Source organism: Rousettus aegyptiacus, unplaced genomic scaffold, assembly GCF_014176215.1.
Source record: "Rousettus aegyptiacus isolate mRouAeg1 unplaced genomic scaffold, mRouAeg1.p scaffold_m13_p_15, whole genome shotgun sequence".
NCBI lineage: Eukaryota > Metazoa > Chordata > Mammalia > Chiroptera > Pteropodidae > Rousettus > Rousettus aegyptiacus.
Genome location: NW_023416290.1, coordinates 39,680,284 through 39,704,368, shown reverse-complemented (window position 1 = coordinate 39,704,368; position 24,085 = coordinate 39,680,284). Strand labels below are relative to the sequence as shown.

The window sequence follows — 24,085 nt, the reverse complement described above, 5'->3', positions numbered from 1 at the left end:
AATTCTCATTTGTATATGGGACTTTTCTGCACTCTTTAGTTTTTTATAATTGTCTTTTGATTTTTGAGTCAGCACTAGATTGTTTGAAATAAGGTAGATTTGTAGAGTGTTTTAGTATTCAGTGTTTATTTGTCCTACAATTGGTAATTGCCACTTTTTTCCTCATTTTTTTCTTAATATTTTTATTATTAATTCTACTTCAAACTCTGCCAGTTTATAAATTTCTTCTCAAGATTGTTTTATAAGTTTTATCTTCCTGGAAAAAAAATCTAGACTTGTTGATCTCTGTCTCTGTGTCATATTTGGCTCCCTCTGTCATTTGTTTGTTGGGAGTTCCTTATCTTAGCCTGTGTCCTGTTATAGAGCTCCAGTTTCCTGGACAATGTGCCTTTTTTTTTTTTCTTGGTTTACTATCATATTTTGGCAAAGCATATCCTTCAGTATCTTTATAGGAAAGGGTGCTTTGGAGGTAAATTTTTTTCACATCTAAAATTGTCTTATTTTACTCTCATACTTAAGTAATGTATTGCAAAGCGTGGTGCTCTAGTTTGAAAACTGTTCCAGAATTTTGAAGATATCGTTCTATTGCTTTCTTGCTTCTTGTTAGAGAAGTCAAAAGCCATTTTTATCTCTGATCCTTTATATGGGTCTTTTGTTTTCCTCTCTAGAAATGTGGAGGATTTTTTTTTTTTTTTTTTTTTTTTTTTAGTTTGTCCCATTGCTCTGAAATTTCACAGTGATATGCTGTCGTATAGCTCTATTTTAATTTTTAGTACTGGACTCTTTTAGTTTAGAAATGCATGCTCTCAGTTGTGGGAAGTTTTCTTGAATTAGTTCTTTAATGGTTTCTTCTCTTTTATGTTCACTGTTTGTTCTTTCTAGAATTTCTATTTGAGTATTGGACCTCCTGGACCAGGCTTCTAATATTTTTTTCTCCTATTTTTCATCTTTTTTTTGTGCTACATTCTGAGATTTTCTCAGCATCTTTTTCCAATTGTTTTTATTTTATGTATGCAATATTGCAAGTTTTTAATTTTTAAAGGATTTTAGTGATAGTTTTTATTTTAGTTCTTTTATTGAGATAATTGACATACATTATATTAGTTGCATGTGTACATGATTCAGTATTTGTGTATATTGTGAAGTGATCACAACAATAAGTAGTTAACATCCGTACCACACTGTTAATTTTTTTTTCCTTCTAATGAGAACTTTTGTTTTAGATCACACATGTAAGTATGGTCATACAGTAATTTTTTTCCCTATCTAAGTTATTTCACATAACATAATGCCCTCAAGATTTGTTCATGTTGTCCTAAATGGAAAGATTTCATTCTTTTTTATGGCTGAATGATATTCATGTGTACATTTGTGTCTCATTTTCTTTATCTATTCATCCACCTGTGGGTATTTAGGTTGCTTCCATGTCTTGCCTATTATTGTAAATAAATACTGCAGCAAACATAGTTGTGCATATATCTTTTTGAGTTAGTGATTTTGTTTCCTTTGGATAAATGTCCAGAACAGAATTGCTGAATCATATGGTAGTTCAATTTTTAATTGTGTGAGGAACCTCCATGCTGTTTTCCATATTGGTTGCACAATTTATATTGCCACCAACCATATACAAGAGTTCTCTTTTGTCCACTTTCTTGCCAACTCTTGTTATTTCTTGTCTTTTTGATAATGGCCATTCTAACAGATGTAAGGTGATATCTTATTGTAGTTTTTTTTGATTTGCATTTCTTTGATGATTAATGATGTTGAGCACCTTTTCATATACCTGTTGGCCAGTCTCTGTGTCTTCGGAAAAATACCGTTGAGTTATATGAGTTCCTTATATATTTCAGATATTAACCTCTTAGTTATATGGTTTACAATATTTTCTTCCATTTGGTAGGTTGCCTTTTCATTTTGTAGATAGTTTCCTATACTTTGCAGAAGCTCTGTATTCTGTTCCATTGTGTCTGTTTTTAATGCCAAAAGTAGTTTGATTACTATAGCTTTTAATGTAGTTTTAAATCACGAAGCCTGATACCTCCAGGTTTGTTCGTCTTTTTCAAGATTCCTTTGGCTTTTTGTGGTCTTTTGTGGTTCAATATGTATTTCTTATTTAACATATATTCACTATAATGTGTCCTTTGAACAGGAGAGCTAGTCAACTAAAAGATGTGTATAAGGGATTACAAAAAATATTTCAATATCTACTTTATACTGCCTGCAGACAAGGTTGATATTTTTAGTGTAATCTGAATAATCTGGAAATTATTTTTGTGTTTAAAATCTAGATTGAATCAGATATTTTTTCAGAAATTCTGTGTTTTGATACATTGTATATTTTAGCTTATTAATAAACAGAATTATTTTAAATAACAAGGTAAGCATGGTATAGAATAGCTTTTGGCAACTTCAGTTTTTCAGTTTTAATAAGATCATACATTTTTATTTTCTAATCTATTATTTTTGCATAAAATCAGTAGAATGTAAGAGCAGTTGAGGATTTTTTTAAAAAATTAATTTCTTTTACTGTGTATATTTTTCTGTTACTTAAAAGAAACTGCACTATTGTCATGTTTCTTTAATTCAGTGGGCCCAACCTTTTTGGTGCCAAGGACTGGTGCTCCTATGAGAATCTAATGCCCGATGATCTGAGGTGGACCTGAGGCGATGATCCTAGCAGCTGCAAATATAAATTAAGCTTCGTTCACTCACCTTCTGCTGTGCGGCCCAGTTTATAACAGGCCACAGCCAGAGGGCTGGGAACTCCTGCTTTAATTCCTCCTCAGAGTGATTGATAGTCTAGATAACCTGAGATGCCATCAATAATTTATTCATACTTATTGGACCTTATTTCAAGTTTTTCTCTGACTTGATTAAATAAGTAAAGGATCAACAAGCACAGTGCAAATCACTGAATTCCTAAAGTGGGATTCTGGGTCAGAGCATGCAGATGTTTATGGGCCTTGATACGTGTTGAAAAATTGCCCCAGCCATATTGGAATATGAGATTTAGACTATGTGTGTAAAGAAAGGGTAGGAATGGAGAATTCTAGGTGGAGTTATAACAGAATAGAATTTTCTTTCTTTTATCTTAAAAGGTGACCATAAATGTTTTCTTAGATAAGTTGTCCCTAAACCTTCAGACTAGAACCAGTAAACCCTCCGCATCTCCCATAACTTCTTCCACTTTTTTATCATTACACTTAAAATTGTTTATATGTATTTTGGGGATTAAATGATTGTCTTCTACTCTGACCCGCTGCTTAAATTTTATAAAGGCAGAGAACAGACTATTTTGTCACCAACATAGCATCTAACACAGTTGATATTTTGTTGAATGAATGACAAGGAAGAGAGATGATTTGGATTGGCTGGCATGTAATATTCATGAGGGAGAATAATAAGAGGTTGGAAAGTTAGATTGTAGCTAGATTGTAGAAGAACATGAATGAGAAACTTAAAATTTAGAATTTTATTGTTTTGGTAGAAGTTTTGAATCCAATCAGAATTTTGAAAGGAATGTGGGAATAAACTGATTAGTTGGGTTTTAGTACTAACCTGGCAACTATGTAAAATAGATTAAGGAGATACTCGAGAGGTAGATTACTTGGAAAACTAGTAAATAGTAATGGAGCCTGAACTAGGGTAGTGATTAGGGTAGGAACCTAGGAGTAAATTAATTGCCTTCTGTGTACTGGGCATTGTGCTACTTGTGGGATATATTTCAGAGGTCAAGGAAGCTATGGTGCATGCTCTTGGGTTACATATGCAGTCTATCATGAAAGCAAATATTCAGCAAAAACAGCAACAGCTGTTGTGAATGCTATTAAAAAAAAAAAAATAAGGGGCCACGAAAGCATCAGACAGATCTGTCAAAATTGAGAGAGGTCTTATAAGGCTTACATGGATGGTGTTTTAGCTGAAACCCATGTAACACAACTAAATGAAACAAGAGATAGATGAAAGCAGAAGACACAATGTGTGCGGAGGCCCTGAAATAGTTAAAAAACAAGACATATTTAACTGATGAACCTAGAGGTATAGTATGGCTGGTGGAGAGGAGAGTTTGAAATGAGAGTAGATTGGTAAGGACCTTAGTTAGGTAAGACATAATGGTTAAAGAGATAATTGATAAGACTTCTCAGTTGGATATAGACAGCAAGAAGAGGAATCCAGTAACCTGGGCTTCAAGACTGAGTATTTCATTATAATATTAGTTACTTAAACGGTCTTCCTAATCAGGTTTTATATTATAATTTTTAAAAAATCTTCATGATGCTAACTACACATAATTAGTGACTTACTGGGAATAATGTTCTACTTTTTAAAAGCAGACTGTAGAGATTTCGAAGATTGGCGTTTTAATATATTTAGTGTAAATTGTTTCCTTTGAGCTTTTCAGAGTAAAATGGCCATGGCCTTACTTTAAAGAGTTGTATTTTGGAGGATGTGGAAGGCATACAAAAGATAAATTACTATAGAAAGTGATAAAATAATAAGTATGTTTTAGAAAATCTATTCTTTATCTTTAGAGTAGCAGCTTTAGGTAAAAATAAGTATCAGATATTGGTTTACCTGAGCAGTACAAAAGAATGAAATTCACTCCTCTAAAGTCAAACAGTAGGAAACAAAAGGAGTTCATTGGGAAGCCACAGGAAATAATAGGGTTAGGAATTTTTCCTGGTCCAAAAAAAAAAAAAAACACCTGCTTATTTAAGTAAAATGGTGCGCTTCGCTATCGTTAGTAGCTTAAATTAATGAGGTTGAGTTAGAAAACAGTGGTAAAGAGAATAAAATGAAATCTGTTCATGAAATTGAAGTAATAGTCATGGATTAATTGTTTGTTATGTTTACTGAGAATGTGCAGTTGCAGCAAAATTGGTCATAAAAACAGAGAACAAAATTTCGATGCCTAAATCAAGGGAATTTTATAGTTGAGTTGGCTCATACTTATCATGATGTTTTTAACTCCAAGCATATTTTAAGGATAGATTTTAAATGAGTATGTCTTTATAAATTTAGTTTGACATTTTGAATGAAATTTTATTAGCTCTTTTTCAATAAACTTCTAAAATAGGGATAGCACAGATAGTATTAGTCCCATATGGTATTTGTATTAAATAGGTTGGTTATATTTGGATTGAAAATTATGGAATTACATAATTACATATGTGTCAATGTTGTGAGTATTTATATTTTAAAATTGAGAATGCTATCAGATTGGGAATTTTAGTTTATAATATTCTAAGGAATGATTTTGTTTTTGATATTCTAGTTCTTTTCATCAAACCAGTGATAATAATATTAGAAGCCCTGGCAAGTGTACAATATCTTCAGTGAAGACAGGTGAAAGATGTTTGTAAACACCCATATATGTACATATATGTATACTATATGCTCTTAAATACTATCTATGCAAACATAGATACTTTTTCATCAGCTGACTGACTGACTTACCTGGGGCTTGCCTTTAGACTTACTAAACTAAGCCCTTCAATGGCCTCTGTTTCAACTTGATCATAATTTGGTTGATATCAGAGATCGTAGATCAGGGTCTTGGTGTCTGTTACCTCCTTCCCTCCCTTCATCCTTCCTTCCCTCTCATGGTGCGTGTGTGTGTGTGCACGCATGTACATGCCTGTTGTCTCTTAAATTCAGTGACCTTTTAGGTTATATAATGTACAATTCCAGGGAGTGCCCACAGAGTTTACAATATAAACATGCACAGCATCCCTAAGTTTTAGTTATGTTTTTCATTATAATTATTATTGATGCTCCTTGTATTAAGTTTAATTTGAGTAATCGTTACACATTATTATAAAATACTTTTTCTCATAGATCATTACTACTTGAGTCACCTGTTAAGTGTAAGATACTTTTCTAGAAGCTAGAAGGATTTCTCTAAATGCAGAATATGGTGCCTTGCTCTCAAGGATCTTACAGTCTGTTTGGTGAAATGGGATAGTCATGTACATGGATAATAGCACAAACATAAAAAAGCATCTATTAAGGCTCATAGTACTTAAGAGAAGGTGACCCATATATACCTAAAAGTCTCTATGCGGAGTGTGGGTCAAAGACTGTCTCCTTAAAACTAAGTTTTTAGACTCGGTTGATGTCATTTTTACTTTTTTTCATTAGCATGTTGGCAGATAAACTGAACATGACTCCAGAAGAAGCTGAAAGGTGGATTGTAAATTTGATTAGAAATGCACGACTGGATGCCAAGATTGATTCTAAATTAGTGAGTATTCTGTTAGCTATCCCACATGCTAGACATAAGTTGCTGATTATTTTATGCTTTGGGGGAGAATTTTGGGGGGGTATTTTATTCTATTAAGAATTCGTTTTAATAGCTCTTTGACGGCCATAGCATCCTCCTATTTTTTGCTGGATGAATGTTATCTCTTTGCAGTGTATAAAAATATGTGATTGCAGCAGTTATGTGGTGGTGTGATATCATGGTTGTGACTGACTTACCTGGGAAACTTAGTCATTAACAGTACAAGATCAATTCCCCTCTCTGTCATTTCAGGGTCATGTGGTTATGGGTAACAATGCAGTGTCACCCTACCAGCAAGTGATAGAAAAGACCAAAAGCCTTTCATTTAGAAGCCAGATGTTGGCCATGAATATTGAGAAGAAACTTAATCAGAATAGTAGGTCAGAGGTAAGAATCACACATTTTCTATTCTGTATGGGATTTAGCAATAAAGTAACATAACTATTATATGGACTTAATTTGAGAACATAATATCAGTTGTTTCTGATTTTGTACTTCCGTTTGTCAAGGGTAGAAACATTTGTTTAAGAAATTACTAAATTATAAGAATTTTTCTTAGATGTATTACATGTATTAATAAAACTGAAAGAAATCATGTGTTTCTAGTTAATGATAACTATTTTTCATTTCCTCTTATTCTTCCTATGTGACTTCATTAACTCAAATCCTCAGAGTTTTCAACACATCATTTTGCTACTGTTTATAACTTACATGTGTGGACCTCTATCAAGTGCTTGAAATTTGTATTCTGATATTCATATGTAACTATGTCAAAAAATATATTCCTTTTTTAAATAGAGCTCCTACATATTTAATATTAAAAGAACTTGAATGAATGGCTTTGTATTTTAGAATCCCCAACCACCTTAAATGCCTCTTAGTCATTATGTTTATGTGTAACTGGAGAATAGAAAGTTTTTAAGAAGCAGTTGTGGAATATTGTGGAATATTCAAGAACTCTGGTTGATTTGAAGTTTTAGCAACAGGTTTGTATCCTTAGAATAGTCTTTCAGTTATAAAAGAGAAGAAGGAATTAGAAAAATGTCAATGCCTATTTGAACCAACTCTAGGATAACTGGGCCTGAAAAATAACTTCTGTATAATGAAGTTTTTTTTGTATGCTTTAAGATCAATTTGCATTGATTTTTGTTACAATATTGGTGATATTGTCATTTTTATACTTTATAATTGGTCAAAAACTGTATCAGATAGTATTTTAATGTATTTATTTTGTTCTAGGTGAGACACCTGACTTAGTAATTATAGAAACTGTTGAAATCTTAGAAAGTGATTTGACAGTAGGGCTGAAAGGAAATGCTAGTATCGCTTTGTTTTAAGTTTCTTCAAAAGATACTTTCTCTTCATCCTGTCTCTCTGTGTATTTTAGGCTCCTAACTGGGCAACTCAGGACTCTGGCTTCTACTGAAGAACTGTGAAGAAAAGATGAAAAAACTATAAAAAAAATGAAATAATAAAACCATTATATAAAGGGTGACATACATTTTAGAAACAACATGTTGAGTAAATTTTGGAGAATTTGAATAAAATTGGCTGTGTTTCATTATCTTGTGAACTTCCTTGTGTATACGAGTGTGGGGGGGGTTCCACTTTTTATTTTGGAATAATTATAGATTCATAGGAAGTTGTGAAAATAGTATAGAGAAGTCCCATGTAACTTAGACCTAGTTTTTCCTAATTTTTTCATTTTATGTTACTATAGTGCAATATCAAAACTAGGACATTGACATTGATACAACATGTATGAAGTTTTATGCCATTTCATCACGTGTGTAGGGTTGTGTACCACTGCAATCAAGTTACAGGACTATCATCACAGATATTTTCCTCATGCTACCCTTTTGTAGTCACACCTACCCCCTCCCCCACCACCCCCACCAGCTCTAATCTCTGGCAACCACTAAACTATTCTCCATCTCTATAATTTTGACATTATGAGAATGTTATAGGAATTATATAATATGTGGCCTTTTAAGATTAGCTTTTTTTACTCACTGTAATGCCCTTAAGATCTAAGTTGTGAGAAAAATATCAGTAATTTGTTCCTTTTTGTTGCTAAGTTGTATTCCATTGTATTGATATACCACCTTGTTTAACCATGTACCTATTGAAGGGTATTTTGGTTGTGTCCAGTTTGTGGCTATTACAGAGAAAGCTGCTGTTTCTTAATTTCTTAAAGGAGATCTTTAGTCACTAGTCAGCTACAGAGACTATTAAATAGGAATAAGTTGAAGTTTATAAATGCCTCCTTGAATATTTAAATATACTCCCAACACACACACACACACACACACACGCGCGCGCGCTCTCGCTCTCTCTCTCTCTCTCTCTCTCTCTCTCTCTCTCTCTCCCTCCCTCCCTCCCTCCCTCCCTCCCTCTCTCCCTCCCTCTACTGGATACCCAAGACATTTAAGAATGTAAAACCCTGATTGAGTCTCCTTTACAAGGAAGTGGTTTGATTTTTTTTTCTTTGGCTGTTGAACTAAAACCCATTCCAATAATAGAAATTTCTGTTTCCAAGGCATAGTACAGACATAACAGATATAGTCATATTGTTCTTTTATATGATGTCTGATCAGGCTACCCTCTACATTCAGTTAAGTTTAGAGAATATGGGCTAGGTTTGGCCCATGGGCTGTGGTTTCAGACCCCTCGTTTGCAGTATTATTGGTTCTAAACTAGGTGTAGCCCAAAGGTGCTAAAGCTAGGAGGAACGTCAGTGGTCAGGGTAAGCCAACTGCTAATTTTTTATTCATTAATAACCAATGTGGTGAAAATGCCAATTTTTAAGGATTATCTGTAGCACAAAATGGTCAAGGTTCATAAAGTACCAAAAAGTGGCATCAGTACATAGAATTAGACCTTCCTCAACTCATTTGTAGGAGCTAATCCCATAAATCGCAAATATAGACCTATGAGAAATAGAGCTATAGTTACATAAAACTATATAAAATTGCATGCATTACTCAAGCTATGTAGAAATGGGATGGATGTTAAAATGCCTGTTTCCCTCTTCACCAGTGATCTAAGGGCAAAACATTCTTAGAGGCATCATTAATCTTCAATTCTCATTTTAAGACTATAGCTCAGCCGAGCCACATTGGTAGCAAAGATTTCTAGGTGATTACATAGCCATCAGTTAAAAGCAAGCCTAACAGTTATTTACTGTGCCTTAGTTTACTAATATAAACCCCAGGGAAGAAAAAGAAAGCTAATATGAACATTTACTCTGCGTTAGGCATTTTCACATCTATATCTCTAAACAATCCTAAGGAGAAGGAAAGGAATGAAACATTCGAGTACCTCACACTATGCCTAGAATCACTGAAATTTTGTTTCTAACATTTGTATATCGTTGATGAGGAAATGTAGATGATTACTCAAGGTCATATCCATCTAGTAAGTGTTAAAGCCAGGCATTGGAAATGCATTTTATATCACACTGCCCCTCCTTACATCATTTTTGCCTTATGAATCCTTCCAGTCTAAATTTACAAATTTAGGGTTAAGGGATATGTGTTTAGTAAGTTGTAAATGAGAATCTTGATTTACAAAATTATTTCTGTCTCTTGGCATCATTATTTTCAAATGAGAGCAAAGGGTATTATATTTTTTTCTACCAGTATAAACACTTTTTACTATTCACATGTTGTTATCCTTTGGGCATGAGAGAGAATGCCACTATGGATTACTCATATCAGGAAAAAAATGCAACTGACTATTTTTATACATTGCCAAACATTTGTTCAACATTAAGATGCATTTTGAAATTTGCATAAAAACAAATTACTTGGTTCTGGATTTAACCTTAAGATTTGATAACAGGTAAACTGTCCCAGTAAGATGTTGAGCACAAACTGTACTGGTTAATTTTTTTTCTTTGTTCTCTTTGTGTCCATTCAATAAATAGACCCTCCTATATGTCAGCAGCTTTTACAGGCACTGGGACTGTATCGAAGAACAAGAGTTTATGAACTTAACGGTGAAGAGTTGTCTTTTTTTAAGTTTCCATGCATTCATAAGCATTTGTGTTTATGCTTTTTAAAATATGAGGTATACAGGATTATATGCCTCCCCTCTGCCATACACACACACACAAACACACACACACACACACACACACGTACATGCACACACATCAAATATATTTATGAAATTATACTTGATATTCTGTGGCTTGTTTTTCTCAACACAGATTCATCCATGTTGATTTATTGGTGCTGGTATATAAAGCTGTAGTTCTTTTTCACTGCTTTGTAGTACTACACTGAATATACCATATTAATTCGCTGAATTGTTGAACAGTGGATGTTTCCAGTTTGCTTATCTGGAGTTTTTGGAATCAGCCTGGTATGTGTATGTTAACTAGAGAGTTAAATCCTTTTCCTTTTATTATGATTACTAACATATGGGCTTGTTCCTACCATTTTATGAGCTTTCTATTTGTTTCAATTTGGCTTTCCCCTGACCGCTGCATTTCTTCATAAGGTTTCATTTTCCTCTCCTACTAGTTGGACAACTAAACATTCTGTTTTTATAGGGGTCACTCTAGAAATTGTAATATAATTTTTAATTTGAAGTCTTAATATCTCTGTTTCCCAGACAACAATATGAGGAAGCCTTTTACTGCAGCTGTCTTCCTCCCATCTTGTTATTTTTGTCCTTATGCTACCTTTTTTATTGCAACCTCAAAAATTAGACATTTTGCACAATACTGTTTTTCTTGTTTGTTCCTCTTGTACTTAGACTTTTTTTCTTGGATCGCTTTTAGAATCTCCCTTTTATCAATGTCCTGCACTGGTTGGGACTTATTGGACCTCCTGATTCTAAAAATGGCTTTTGTCTTGCACCAATTCTAGAAAATTCCTTGTAGATATTTCTCTTCCTAGTTCCTCAGGTGTTTTTAGTTACCCATCCAAAAAAGCCTTCCTACCATATTTTTTTATCTTTGTCATCTCTGCTGCATTACATTTGGGGTCATTTCTTCAGATTGGTCTGCCAGTTCATTAATGATCTTTTTAACTGTGTTTAATTTGCTGTTAAACATCTATATAATTTCTTATTTCAATGCTTTTTATCTTTCATAGTCATTATATTTCAGTGCCTACTGTATTTTTAAACTTATTTTATATTTTGTGTTTTGAATCTATTCTGCCATCATTGTTGGCCAAGTTATCATCCATCTCTTAATGTATAGAATAGCTTCTGAATTATTCTTTTTAACTACTCAACACCTTAAATGTAAGTCTGATCAGTTTTTTATGATTAAAACCCTTCAATGGCTCTTCATTATTCCTAGCCTCAAGACTGAATCTTTAACATGGCTTTCATTATCTGTTACCTGCTTGCTGCATCAGCCTCATTTTATGCCAGCTTCAAGACCCGCTGGTCTTCTCAGCCCTTTAAACAGTAGCCTCAAGCTATGTTAACTGCCACAGAGTTAGAAAAATGTTTTACATTGTGACCCGATACTATAAAAATAAATACACTTAGCTGGCATAAAAGTTTGTTACATGTTAATATCCATAGTATATGTGATGATTTCTATTTTTTATTCTATTCTGTGTGATGGACCTATATTATACCCCACTAGCTCAAATCCGCATTTGAAAAGTACTACTATAAAGAACAACAATTCTTCCTGTACTTTGATATTTGCAATGCTATTCTTACTATCTGGGAATTAGTTTTCTCTCCCTTCGATCCTCAATTCCCTGCACACATGTACTTCTAGTTGGTATTTTACTTGTCCTCCAAAATTCAACTCGGATATCTAGGAAAACTTGCATTTCTTTCCTCAAGGAAAAGTTTCCCTTGCATCCAGACTAGGCTAGATTCCTCTGTTACAGTCAGTCTCATTTGTAGTATTTATCCCACTTGTAATTACATTATTAATTTTATAATTAATATCCTAAACTATCAATTTCATTGTTTATGAATGATTCCTGTCTTCATCACTGAATTCCTAATACTTAATATATTGGGCCCTTGATAAACTATTGAATGAGTGAAACAATGAATCTTGTTTAAAATCGGATAATGGAAAAATATGTGGACTTAAGGTGAAAAGACTGATAAATGTACCTGTCCAAAAAGCTTAATTTTCTTCCTGTTATTAATAGGCAATCTTGAACAAAACATGTCTTTCTTATTGTCTGATTTTCTAATCTGTCTAATGGCAACATTAACTGCTTTGTGTGCCTGGCTAATTGAGATTAGACACAAAATAAGAGCCAATAGCCTTTCTCTCAATGAGTTCACAATTGATGTCTAAGACTCACACAAAAATACAGTATGATAAACATTGTTTTATGTGAAAATACTTAGACTTATGAACTGTTATAATTTTTTTATGGTAAATGGTTGAAGATTTGTTAAAATCATGTTACTGCAGTTTATGAAAATTTTCAAAACTTTTTCTCTTGGTCTTGGATCTTTCTTGGTACTGGTGGAAGTAAAAATAGAGACAGATATGCTAATAATTTCTGATGTTTTCTTTCCTCTTTACTTCCCAGCGGTCAGGAAAACAGCTGGACAGTATACCAAACCATTGACTTCCAAATTCACAATATTCTGAACTCATGTTGTTTGCCAGCTTGCTGTTGATTGCCACATATGACCACTGTTTTTTTTTTTTTTTTTTCCCCCCCTAGCTGCTGGATATGTAGACAAAGAAAAGGTTTACAGGTATTCTCAGATGCCCTCAAGCATCTTGAAGAGGTCAGTTGGGAAGTAGACCCTTTTGGCTAGTGCCACTGCTAACACAGGAGCAATTGAAATCTTAAATCAGATTTGCCTCAGCAGTAAAGGTCAGTAATAAAATATGGAGCAGTAAAGATCATCAGTAAGAAAAGTAATCAAGGTCAGGGCCAAAGTATGTGCTAGAGTGAAATGTTTAAAATTTCCAATGAGTCTTTAATTAGACTTTTATAAAATAGCCTGCTGTTAAACTGTTTTGTGTGTTTCCATGCATAATTTACTCTCATGCATTTTTAATTTTCTCAGAGATCAAGCTATTCTCTGGAAAAGTGTTAACTTCCTGGAGAGGTAGCACAAACATTGTTATGTTTTGTTAATTTTTCATCTCATGTATTTAATAAACTGTTTGACGGTTAGAATCTGCAAGAAAGGCCATCTCCTATTTTGGTTCTAAAATTGTGACTCTTGTGCTGACTTCCATTTAGTCTGATGAAATTGAGACCAATGCCAGACTGATTAATTTTGTTTTTAAGTGTTGTGAGGACAATTGAGCTGTGAGTAGCTGACATTTTGAACTGGCAAACAACTTGAGCACTTAGGCACAATTCCAGGTAAATAAGCTATATATACTTACATGTGTATATGTAAGTCTGATTACTTAAAGGTATACATTTAAGATTCCATGTGATCAATACTAGGCAGAAGCTGTTTGAGGACCAGAGGCAACACTTATGTGCTGAATTCGTTAGGGAAAAAAATTAGATCAAAGAAAGGCACTCATTTAATCGGGAATTGAAATCTGGCAGCTCTCCTAGGAGAATAAAATGTTATTGGATTGCATTTATTTGTGGACATTTTTTCTTGCCTTCTACATTGCCCTTTAAGCATAGTAACCATGATTTGTTCATCTTTGTACTCCTCAAAAAGTAGGCATAATAGTAGATACTTGGTACATAATTTACTCCTTCATTACCCATTTGTTCTTTCACGTACGCAGGTGATGCTTGGGAAATATTAAAGCAGCAATCTAGCAGAGGGCATCACTGTGATTCCCTCTAGTTTCTTCTACTAGGGAGTATGCAGCTTTTCACCACATTTTAAAGACAAGTGGTCTGCATAGAAAGGAAGCAAGTGATTAGCTGTGTTGGCTAATCAGGTCAGAGCTGTTGGTCCATCTGTGAATAAGCCAGTTAGTGTTTCTCCACTCCTAGCCACAGATTTGCACCTTGAATCTTTGCCAGCTGTTTCCTAAGTGCATGCCATTGGATGTGAGGGAGGGAGGCCAGAAAAGAGTGCACATGGATCAGCTTAAAATCATCACAACTTTTAAAAACAAAACAAAGCTTAAAGCATGAATCCCATAATGGCAGATCAGAAGCTTTATCTTTGTATATTCAAAGGTCGATATATTGGTGCCATATGTTCTGCTGTCAATGTAAACGCTACATGGATAGGGACAAAACTTGTGGAGCTGTGACACATGAGTATTGACACTTTTGTTATCATTGTTACTTTAAAAATTAAATTTCTTCTGGTAAGTTAGTATAACTCTTCCTAGAAAATACTGAGCAGGATGTGGATGGTCTCATTGATTCGGAAAAGAGCTTCCCATGATTAATATGCCTCATGTTTTAATAGATGACGTAATTTAAGAACATTCTTGGTTGTCTAGTTGCAACTCCCTTGCCTTGGGACTTGAGTTCTTGTTCTTTGAAGACTTGTAGGACTCAAATGAGATTTTACTAACAAACCAGTAATAATACCTCTTATTTGCTTTATATTTTCACTTTTATTTAACATTCACTTGTAATCATTTTCATTATTTCAAATAAGTCTCAAAACAACCTTATAAGTTGTGCATTATTCTTCAGATTTACTGTTTGATCATCTGACAACCTTATCTGACCATTAATGACTTCAAGAACTCTGGGAAGAATAGTTGACTATAAAGTAAAAAAATATATATATAGTTCCATACTGACAAAATTATTTTTTTTAAGATGCGACATTCTCCTATCAGAATACAGAATGAACATTTAGGTGAAACTTCATTCTTCAAGTTAAAAAAAATATCACTGAAACAGATTGCTCCCTTCTAGAGAATCTAAAGAAAAAAGGTAGAAAAACTCGCTTCAGCATCTCTAGATATTTGAATAGACAAGGAAGAACTGTAGCTTTTTTTTTTTTTTTCAGCTAAATTATCCTAAGAACACTCTGCTCCAACATAAGAATGCCAGTGGAATAGGAGATGGTAACACAAGATGCACCAGGAGACTCGAGGTTTTGTGTGTTTGAAACTTATATTCTACTATAATGACTAAATTGTAGAGAAGCAAAACTAATGTGTGTGTGTTTTTTTAAGTTTACCCAATGTTTTTTTGGTTCTGTCTTCTAGGAGCATGCAAAATTCTTTTGTTTTTTGTTTGTTTGTTTGCTTGTTTGTTTTTAAAAGTTCACTCTTAAATTTTATAAAACAATATAAGGCAAGGAAAATTAAAGTTATACTACATCATAACATCATAGCTCAACATAGTAATACTAAAGGCATATAAAGGTATAATGTGGTATACAATGTTTTTTACATAATTTATTTAAATTGGTAAGACCTGTCTTTCAATTTTTAATTTCATTATAAACAAAAGTGCGGTAAATACAATGATTTTTATCAACTGAATGCTAGATGAGGTCTCAGTATTTAAAAAAAAAAAACAGATCTCTTCTTATAAACTTGCGTTTGATTTTAATTCAAGAATAATTATGCTGGGTTCTTATGTATGACTGGACAAAAAAACATGTGGTTGTGTGTTTTGGCATATGTTCTTCCAGATTTTTTAGTGATAGTCATGATAACCAACAAAGGAAAGTCAGACTAGAAAGCCTTTTTTGTAGGAGATTCTAGTCATCACCCTAAGAATAATTCGAACACCTAGTGTTTACTTTTACTTGAAGACCTTATATACATATACATGTCACTGACTTTAAGTGATGGAGAAGAGGGACATGGAATTCTGAAGAATAAACCTTTGGAACAGATACCTACACAACATCAAGCTTCTTTTCAGCTCCACTACTGTTACCAGAAAAACATTTGGGTAAGTAAAAATGAAATTAGCAAAAATATAATATTTTTATAACAGGCAGTTTTTTTTTCTATGTTCATGTCTATAACTTTCCCTGAGAGCAGAATTAAAACTGTAAACCATAGCTTTAATGTATATTATTAACATAAAGGAAAAGAATGTGTACATGCACGTGTGCGCGCGCGCACGTCCTTGTAGGAAAGACTAGACTTTGGTATCAAACAGAGATGTGAGTGTTGTGCAATCAACAAAACACTGTTGTGCAATAATTAAAGAATTTTTAAACTGAAGATTAAATTGGAATGTTGTTATAAACATAAGGGAAATGGCCAACATTTTTCTTTGTATCAAAAGAAAACTCATTTCTAAAAATAAGCACCCTCTTTGTGATGATCCTTTAAAATAGTTTTAAGTGATTCCATTCACAGATGGGCGTTTAAGTCTGTAGCACTTTGCTGTAAGTGGCTTGCCCTTTGATCTTGTAGCCTTTAATCAGGTGTGTGTCCAGAAGAGGAGAGCATTGGCATGGCCATTCACCAGCCAGACTCCGCCTCTGGAAGTGAATGTGGCGGCGCTAAAACATGCTGCTGGGGCCTGAGAGCTTTCCTTTAGTGTATGAATTTAAGGAAATTTTGGTTAAAGCTATTTCTCACTGCTAAACTTTATTTTATCAGATCGAGGTCAACGTAGACCTTTATAAAGTTACCAAATTAAAAAAAGACCTTGATAAAATTTTTTTAAATAAAAAAAGTGTTTTTGTTATCTTCATGTTCATTTTACTTTCCCAAAAATGAGAATGGAGTTAAAGGAAGGATCAAGAATGTTACCTTTTCTCTTAAGTGTTGTTATTGACCTTCAGCTGTCAATTCCTTTGAACTGTAAAATCGATTTAGTATTATCTTAAAGTCCCAATTTTTTTAGAGTGTCTTGGATAGTGCCTTCAGAAATGGAAAAACCCAAGAATTATTCTACTCTCTATTCTACCTCCCAATGCCAGTCGCATCCATATTTCTTAATATTACTAATTCTCTTATTTAGACAGCAGACCCTTCATCTTTTTCTCCCCTGTCCTTTTGCTCCCACTTTCTAAACGTTATCTTCTCCTAACAATAACTTAGTGGTTAAGAACTAGGTTTGAATTCTTTGCCAGTTATAAATTTTGTGGCCTTGGGCAAGTCACTTAACTCTATAAAGACTCTTTTTAATACCTATTTTGTAGGTTAATAGGGCTAAATGAAACTCTCCCCTACCCTTCTTCCTTTTCCTCTCCTTTGAGTAAGTTCTTGACACAGGGTGAGACTCTGTAAATGGTCGTTTTCATTGTTATAAAACAGCCTCCTCTCCATGAATCAAGCCCTGGAATCATTTCTCCCTTGGAATACTATATTTATTTAATGGGTCTGCCATACCCTGTGTAGCTCTGTTCTTCACATTAAAGCTCTGTACCCACTGACTTGACTTTGTAAAAGTATAGTTTTTAAATCAAATCATGCATTTGGGATTGGGAAATGAAGTATTGTAAAAACCACTGTTAATAGCTATCATCCTTTTGCTGTCTAATCATATCCTGCCTTCATGTAGATACTTCATATAGTTGGTATCTTCAATAAAGACTTATTTTGAAGATTTTTAAATGACTGGGGACATATATAAACTGTTTAACTTAAGTAGACTACTGTGTGCCAGGCACTGTGACTTAAATGCTCTTTATGAACGTTATCCTATTTAATTCACAGTAACCTCTGAGATGTCTCCTATTATTACCACCCATTTTACAGAGAAGGAAACGAAGATTTATGCGCAAGGACAGATAGCTATAAATAGTAGAGAAGGAGCTGAACCCAGATGGTCTGATTCCAGAGCCTATGCTTCTAAACACGAGTCTATACTGCCCCCCTGCTTCCAGGTATAATTAAATAATTTAGTAAAGTGCATCTTTAACCTAGAATTTTCTTACTAATTTAGTTAAAATGAAGAATAATTCCTGGAAATACAACTTTGAAAAGGAAAAATAAATTCCATTCTAATAAATAGTAATGGAAAATAAATCCTACCATTGACTTTTCATCTTTTTTCATGGCTAGTCAATAAGATTTTCTCATTCATCAATTATGTGAAAAAAGGAAATATATCTGAAGGATGGCATCTGAATTGAGACAGGATTATGACTTATGAGAAATAGTTGAAGAATTTGGAGAAACTTAGCCTTGAGAAATCTGGGGGAAATTAAAACTTTCCAAATATTTGAATAGCTTGCATGTAAAGGAGGGATTGAATATACTCTGTGTGGCCCAAGAGGATAGAATTAGAACCATTTGTTGGAAGCAAGTAGATGAGAGCTTTCTAACAATTAGAACTGGAAACACTTTTACTAATCATACTTTAACTATTTCTACTCATCTTGCTCAGAGATCTCACACTTTTAGAGAAAAGAAAGGTTGCTCAGTTTGGGGGATAACATCAGAGACCTTCAAGTGTGCCCCTGAGAAAGGCTATAATATGAAAAAGATGATTTTTATAAAAAGTCAGATTATAAATTCAATACATTAAAAAATTAGGATTCCATAAAGCTAGAAGCCTGCCCTTTAATCTCACCATCCAGGGACAGTAATTTGTTATATTAACAATATCTATCTTTTATGATTATAAAAATAATATAGAAAATTTAAATGCAGAAAAGCATAAAGAAAAAATAAGAAAAGTTAAAGACAGTAAAAAATCTATAATTCCACTTATATTTTGATGTATTTTTTCTAGTCTTTTATTTTATATTTTTATATTTAATTTTATTTATATTTTTAATGAAACTTACAATTTACAAAGTTTTGTAGGCCATTCTTTTCACATAACATTGTATTATAGATATTACCTTATTATATTTTAGATATTTCAAGTATGTAATGTTTAATAGAGACTTATGGTTCCATTTTATGAATGTACCATGATATAGTTAACCAATTTCCTATTTACAAATAATTACATATGCAGTGGTTTTTTACTATAGGTAACACTGCAATGAATATCTTTATATATTAAATATCCAAATGCTAATTGTGTTCTTAGATTTCTAGAAGTGGAATTAATGCTCTCAAGATTCCTGCTATGTGTGCCCAAACTGACCTCTGAAAACCATGTACCAACTTACTTTCTCACTATCAATAAATGAGATTAGAGTTTGGCTTTTAACAATTTAGTAAATTATAGTCAGTAGGCAATTTTTATTTTAATTTGTATTTCTTTAAATAAAATCGATATTCCATATTGATTTCATATGTCTAATGGCCAATTACAATTTTTTGACATACATATTCATTTTTTCCACCATAAATTTTAAGAATTTATTCAAATGAATGCTTTATATGTTAAAGACATTAAACTGTTATCATGTTTTTTGAATGCCATTAAGTGTATTTATATACATTTAATTTCTTCCATTGCTATTATTATTTTAAAAAGTCCTTTACATATTTTCAGTTAGATACTTTATTTCAGTCACAGTTCAATCAGAGAAGCAGAACCACTAGGAGATACACACACACACACACACACACACACACACAGAGATTTGATCTTATACAATTGTAGATTAAGCACTGTCTGCAAGGCTGCATTCTTTGAGTCTAATGCTGTAGCTTGAAGTCCAGAGGGCAAGCAGTTGGGAAATAAAGATAGAGGAAAAGTGCAAAAAGTAAGGACAAGACAGAACTACAAGCTCTAACTAGGCCCCACAGGGATGGAGTGAAATGAGTCCCTGTTCTTGTTGCCTCTCTCCTTGGTGGTGTAGTGTGGGTGTCTGCCTTTGATCATAGGGTCAAACACGCACCTGGCTCAAGAGTCAGAGAAGCTGAAGGAAGATCCAGGGGAAAGCAGAGTGTTGCTGGCCTCGACAGTACATCACACCAAGAGATGAAGCTCCAGATCAGTGACCATGTGTACAAGCTACAGAATGGCTACTACTTGACTGTCAGTCCTCAAATCACCCATAAGAATCTCTTCTGTCCACTCTTGTGCGAAATAGAAAGGAAAGTTGACATTACAAAGCCACCCACATCTAATTTAGAAAGAAATAGTATGTTGGCAAAATTTGGCTCTTCATTCAAGACCATGGCACATTTCTACATTTAAATCTGATTTTATATAAAGAAGGGGCTATAATTTCATCAAATGAGCCCTTCATAATTTCTGTTAGAATTATTTAATATTTCTTGTTTTTAGAGCAATTGGAATCATTCTTCCCAATTAATTTTTTAGCTGATAGGAAAAAAAATCTATTTTAGATTATTTATCTTCTACTATGCCAAAAGTCTATTAACTTTAGAACTTTGTAAAGTTGATTTTCACTAGTTTTCTAAGCATATAATTGTATTATCTGCACCGAATAGCATTTAATTCTCCTCTCTAACTCTATTTCCATTTCATCTCATTGTTCTGGAATTTTTTTCTTTTTTAAAAAAAAAAAATTATTTATTTCTTTATTTATGGTGGCATTGGTTAACAAAATCCAATAAGTTTCATTTGTATTCTTTAACAGTAAGGCATATATATATTGACACTCTGTGTTCATGGAATTTCTGATGGGTAGAATGTTAACCAATGGTGATGATAATGATCATCCTTTCAGTTTCCTAATTTTACTACATGTATTTTTAATCTTGAACAGCTACTTTCATTTTTGCTTGTCCATTCATTTCTAAAATCAGGAATATGTATGGAATGTCATTTGACATTTACTGACATGTGTGGTAGAATACATTAGTACAATTTTCAAAAGTGAACTATCTATATTTAGAATAAACCTTGCATTGTCCTGGTGAAAGATTAATTTTTAATGTACTTTTAAAGTGTGTTGCCAATAACTTATTATTTTAAAAATATTTATAAGTGAAAGTGGTTCAGTTCTTTATCTGGTCTTGCTCAGTTTCATAGTTATGTTAATTTCATAAAAAATTAATTTAATAGCTTTATTTACAAACTCTATGGCTGTTTGTGTAGCCTGAGAAATATCTAGTCTTTGAAAATATCGAATACTTTGCCAGCAAAACTGGTGCCAAGCATTTTTGTGGTAGTTTTTAAAAATTAACTTTTTACTTGAGATAAAACATACATATGGTAAAGTGCACAAACCTAAAATGTATATCTCAATGAAATTTTAGACATATAAAGGCACACGCTCACATCTTCATAACCACTACTCAAATCAACATAGAAATCATTTCCAACGCCTCAGTCAAATTCCACAAAACTAATCACTATCCTGACTAGAAAATAATTTTATTCCCATTTTTTTCTCTTGTGAGTAGTTTCAGTGAATTCTTGTCCTTTTTGGCTACTGTACTAGTTTGCTAAGTCTGCTGTAACAAAATACCACAGACTGGGTGGCTTAAGAAAGTTTTTTCTCACTATTCTGGAATCTAAAATCAAGGTATCAGCAGGTTTGGTTTCTTCTGAGGCTTCTCTCCTTGATTTGCAGATGGCCACCTTCTTCCTTCTGTCTTCACCTGATCTTTCCTTCATGGGTGTACATCCCCTGTGTCTCTGTGTGTTCAAATTTTCTCCTCTTAAAAGGACACAAATCAGATTAGACTAATGCCCACCCCAAGGGCCTTATTTTAACATAACCATGTGTCCAGGTTGCCATATCTAACACATGACCGTGGAAGTGGCAGTTCCACGGGGACCATCTAGCAGAGGAACTTGGACATCATTTCTGTCTTCATACTCTCCAAGTTGCAATAGCTGGTCTTAATAGAAATTCAGTGACTATATAATAAACATTACAAAATTCATTTTTTGCTTGAGCTCTTAAGAGTGAATTCTTTTGCCTGCAACCAAGAACCCTTTGGACACATTAATTTATTCAGAGTTTTTTCTTCTTAAAAACAAAAACAACAAAAAAGGATTTCTCGATGTCTGTTGGTAAAATATAGCACATATCCAAATAAGAAAAAGCATATGGAAGTTCATATGTGTAATTTTAAAACAATAATAAAACAGATTTCTATGTACTTATCACCCAGGCTCAGAAAGAGACCAGCATTTAGCCCAGATGCTTTCCACGTTCCTGCCTTTTGTGTCTCTCCTCTTTCCGACATTTGCAATAACCATCTCCTTGCTTTTCTTTGAGGTTTTTACTACCAACATTTACACCACTAAGAATACATTGTTGGGAGGCTGTGTCTATTTGTGACATTAATATGAATGAATCATACTATATGTGTTTTTCTATGACTGGTTTCCTTTGCTAGGCACTGTATTTTTGGGATTCGTCCACACAGATGCACATAGTAATAGTTTACTCATTATACTGTTCATGATTCCTTGTGTGAATATACCACAACTTATTTATCCATTTCACCAAGGACAGATATTTAAATTATTCTCAGATTTTTATTATTGTACAATGCCACTATAAATATTTTTATACATGTCTTCTGGCGCACATGTGCGAGAAACACCCATAGGGTAGACCTCGTAGGGCATCTGGTGGCTTATTGTCTTTGCGTATGTTAGCGTTGACTAGGTAATACCAAATTTTCCCTAAGTGACTAAATCAATTTTTAATTCTAACAGCAGTGGACGAAAGTTCCTTTTGTTCTGCATTCTCATTAGTGCTTGGTATTGTCAAACACACAAATTTGTACCGATCTAGTGGATATCATTAGATATCTAGTGGATAGCATTTCTCTGGTGATTCTTGACATTGAGCATCTTTTCAAATGTCTATTGACCATCTGTATGTCCTCTTTGCTGAAATGTCTATGTAGGTCCTCTGCTCATTTTTTAATTGGATTGTTTGTGTTCTTTTGGTGTTGAATTATATGAGTTCTTTATAAATTTGGGATATTAACTCCTTATCAGATGTATCACTGGCAAATATCTTCTCCCATTCGGGATATCTTTTTGTTTTGTTGATGATTTCTTTTGCTGTGCAAAAACTTTTTAGTTTGTCATAGTCCCATTTGTTTATTTTTTCTTTTGTTTTCCTTGCTCGAAGATATTTATGTATCAGAACAAATTACCAGAGACTTTACTGCCTATGTTTTATGGCTTTGGGTCTTACTAAATCTGCTAATTCCCAAGAGAGTTGTGTTAAAATCTTTATTATGGCAAATTTGCCTTTCTCTTCCTGAAGGCTGTGAATTGTTGCTTTGAAATATGTTTTGAGGACATATTAGGAGTATACAAGTCTAGAACTGTTAAGTTCCTGTTTATCAATATGTAGTAAAACTTCATTAATTTTAATAATGCTTTTTGTCAGAAAATCTATTTTCTCTAACAATGTAGTGATCTCGATTTTCTTCAGTATTTCGTGCTATTTTTTTCCAATCTTTTTCTTTTAAACTTTAGATGCGGATTTCTTTTTTCTTAAATGTAATTTGATGGTCTTCGCTATTTAACAGACTCATTTAATTCATTAAAATTTATTTTAATTACTAAATGTAGATATAATTACTATATATAACCATGATATATAAACATGTTTTAATATATAAATGTCTGTTTATATAAACATGTATATTTTTAATTACTATACACACATATTTGGATTTTTTTTTCTAATGATCTGTGCTTCCTTTTTGTTCCATCTGTTTTTTCTTGTATTCTTTTTACAAGTGTTATTTTTCTCTACTATTTTGGATCAGTCTTATTAATAATTGCAATATCTGTCAAATAATAAAAGAGGCATTATTCCAAAGATTTTCCTAGAAATGTTAACATGCATATTACATTATCAAGATTAGATTTAATAAAAATCTTTATTATCCTCTGAACAATACACAAACATTAGCACAGTTGATTCCAGTCATCTGCTCCTCATTTACATCCTATTGTTGTCTGTGTTTTAATTCTAACTTATTCTTGTTTGTATTTCAATCCAGAAAGACATTAGTATTGTTGTTCTGTACCATCAATATTTGATCGAATTTATCCATATAACCCTTTCTTTCTTGAACTTCAAACTTTATATCACAGATCCCATTCCATATGCCTAAAACACATATTT

The 24,085-nt window shown here is 33.1% G+C and overlaps 1 protein-coding gene across 1 annotated transcript in view; it reads left to right on the top strand.

Annotated features, from left to right (window-relative positions):
- The window catches only part of EIF3E (eukaryotic translation initiation factor 3 subunit E), a 44,932-nt gene extending 37,085 nt beyond the window's left edge, over nt 1–7,847 (top strand). The window contains exons 11-13 of the mRNA XM_036232971.1: nt 6,142–6,244; nt 6,536–6,670; nt 7,671–7,847. Coding sequence (XP_036088864.1) covers nt 6,142–6,244; nt 6,536–6,670; nt 7,671–7,709 — 277 coding nt within the window. The 3' untranslated portion in view covers nt 7,710–7,847. The remainder of the gene's footprint in view (nt 1–6,141; nt 6,245–6,535; nt 6,671–7,670) is intronic.
- Nucleotides 7,848–24,085: the final 16,238 nt, after the last annotated feature.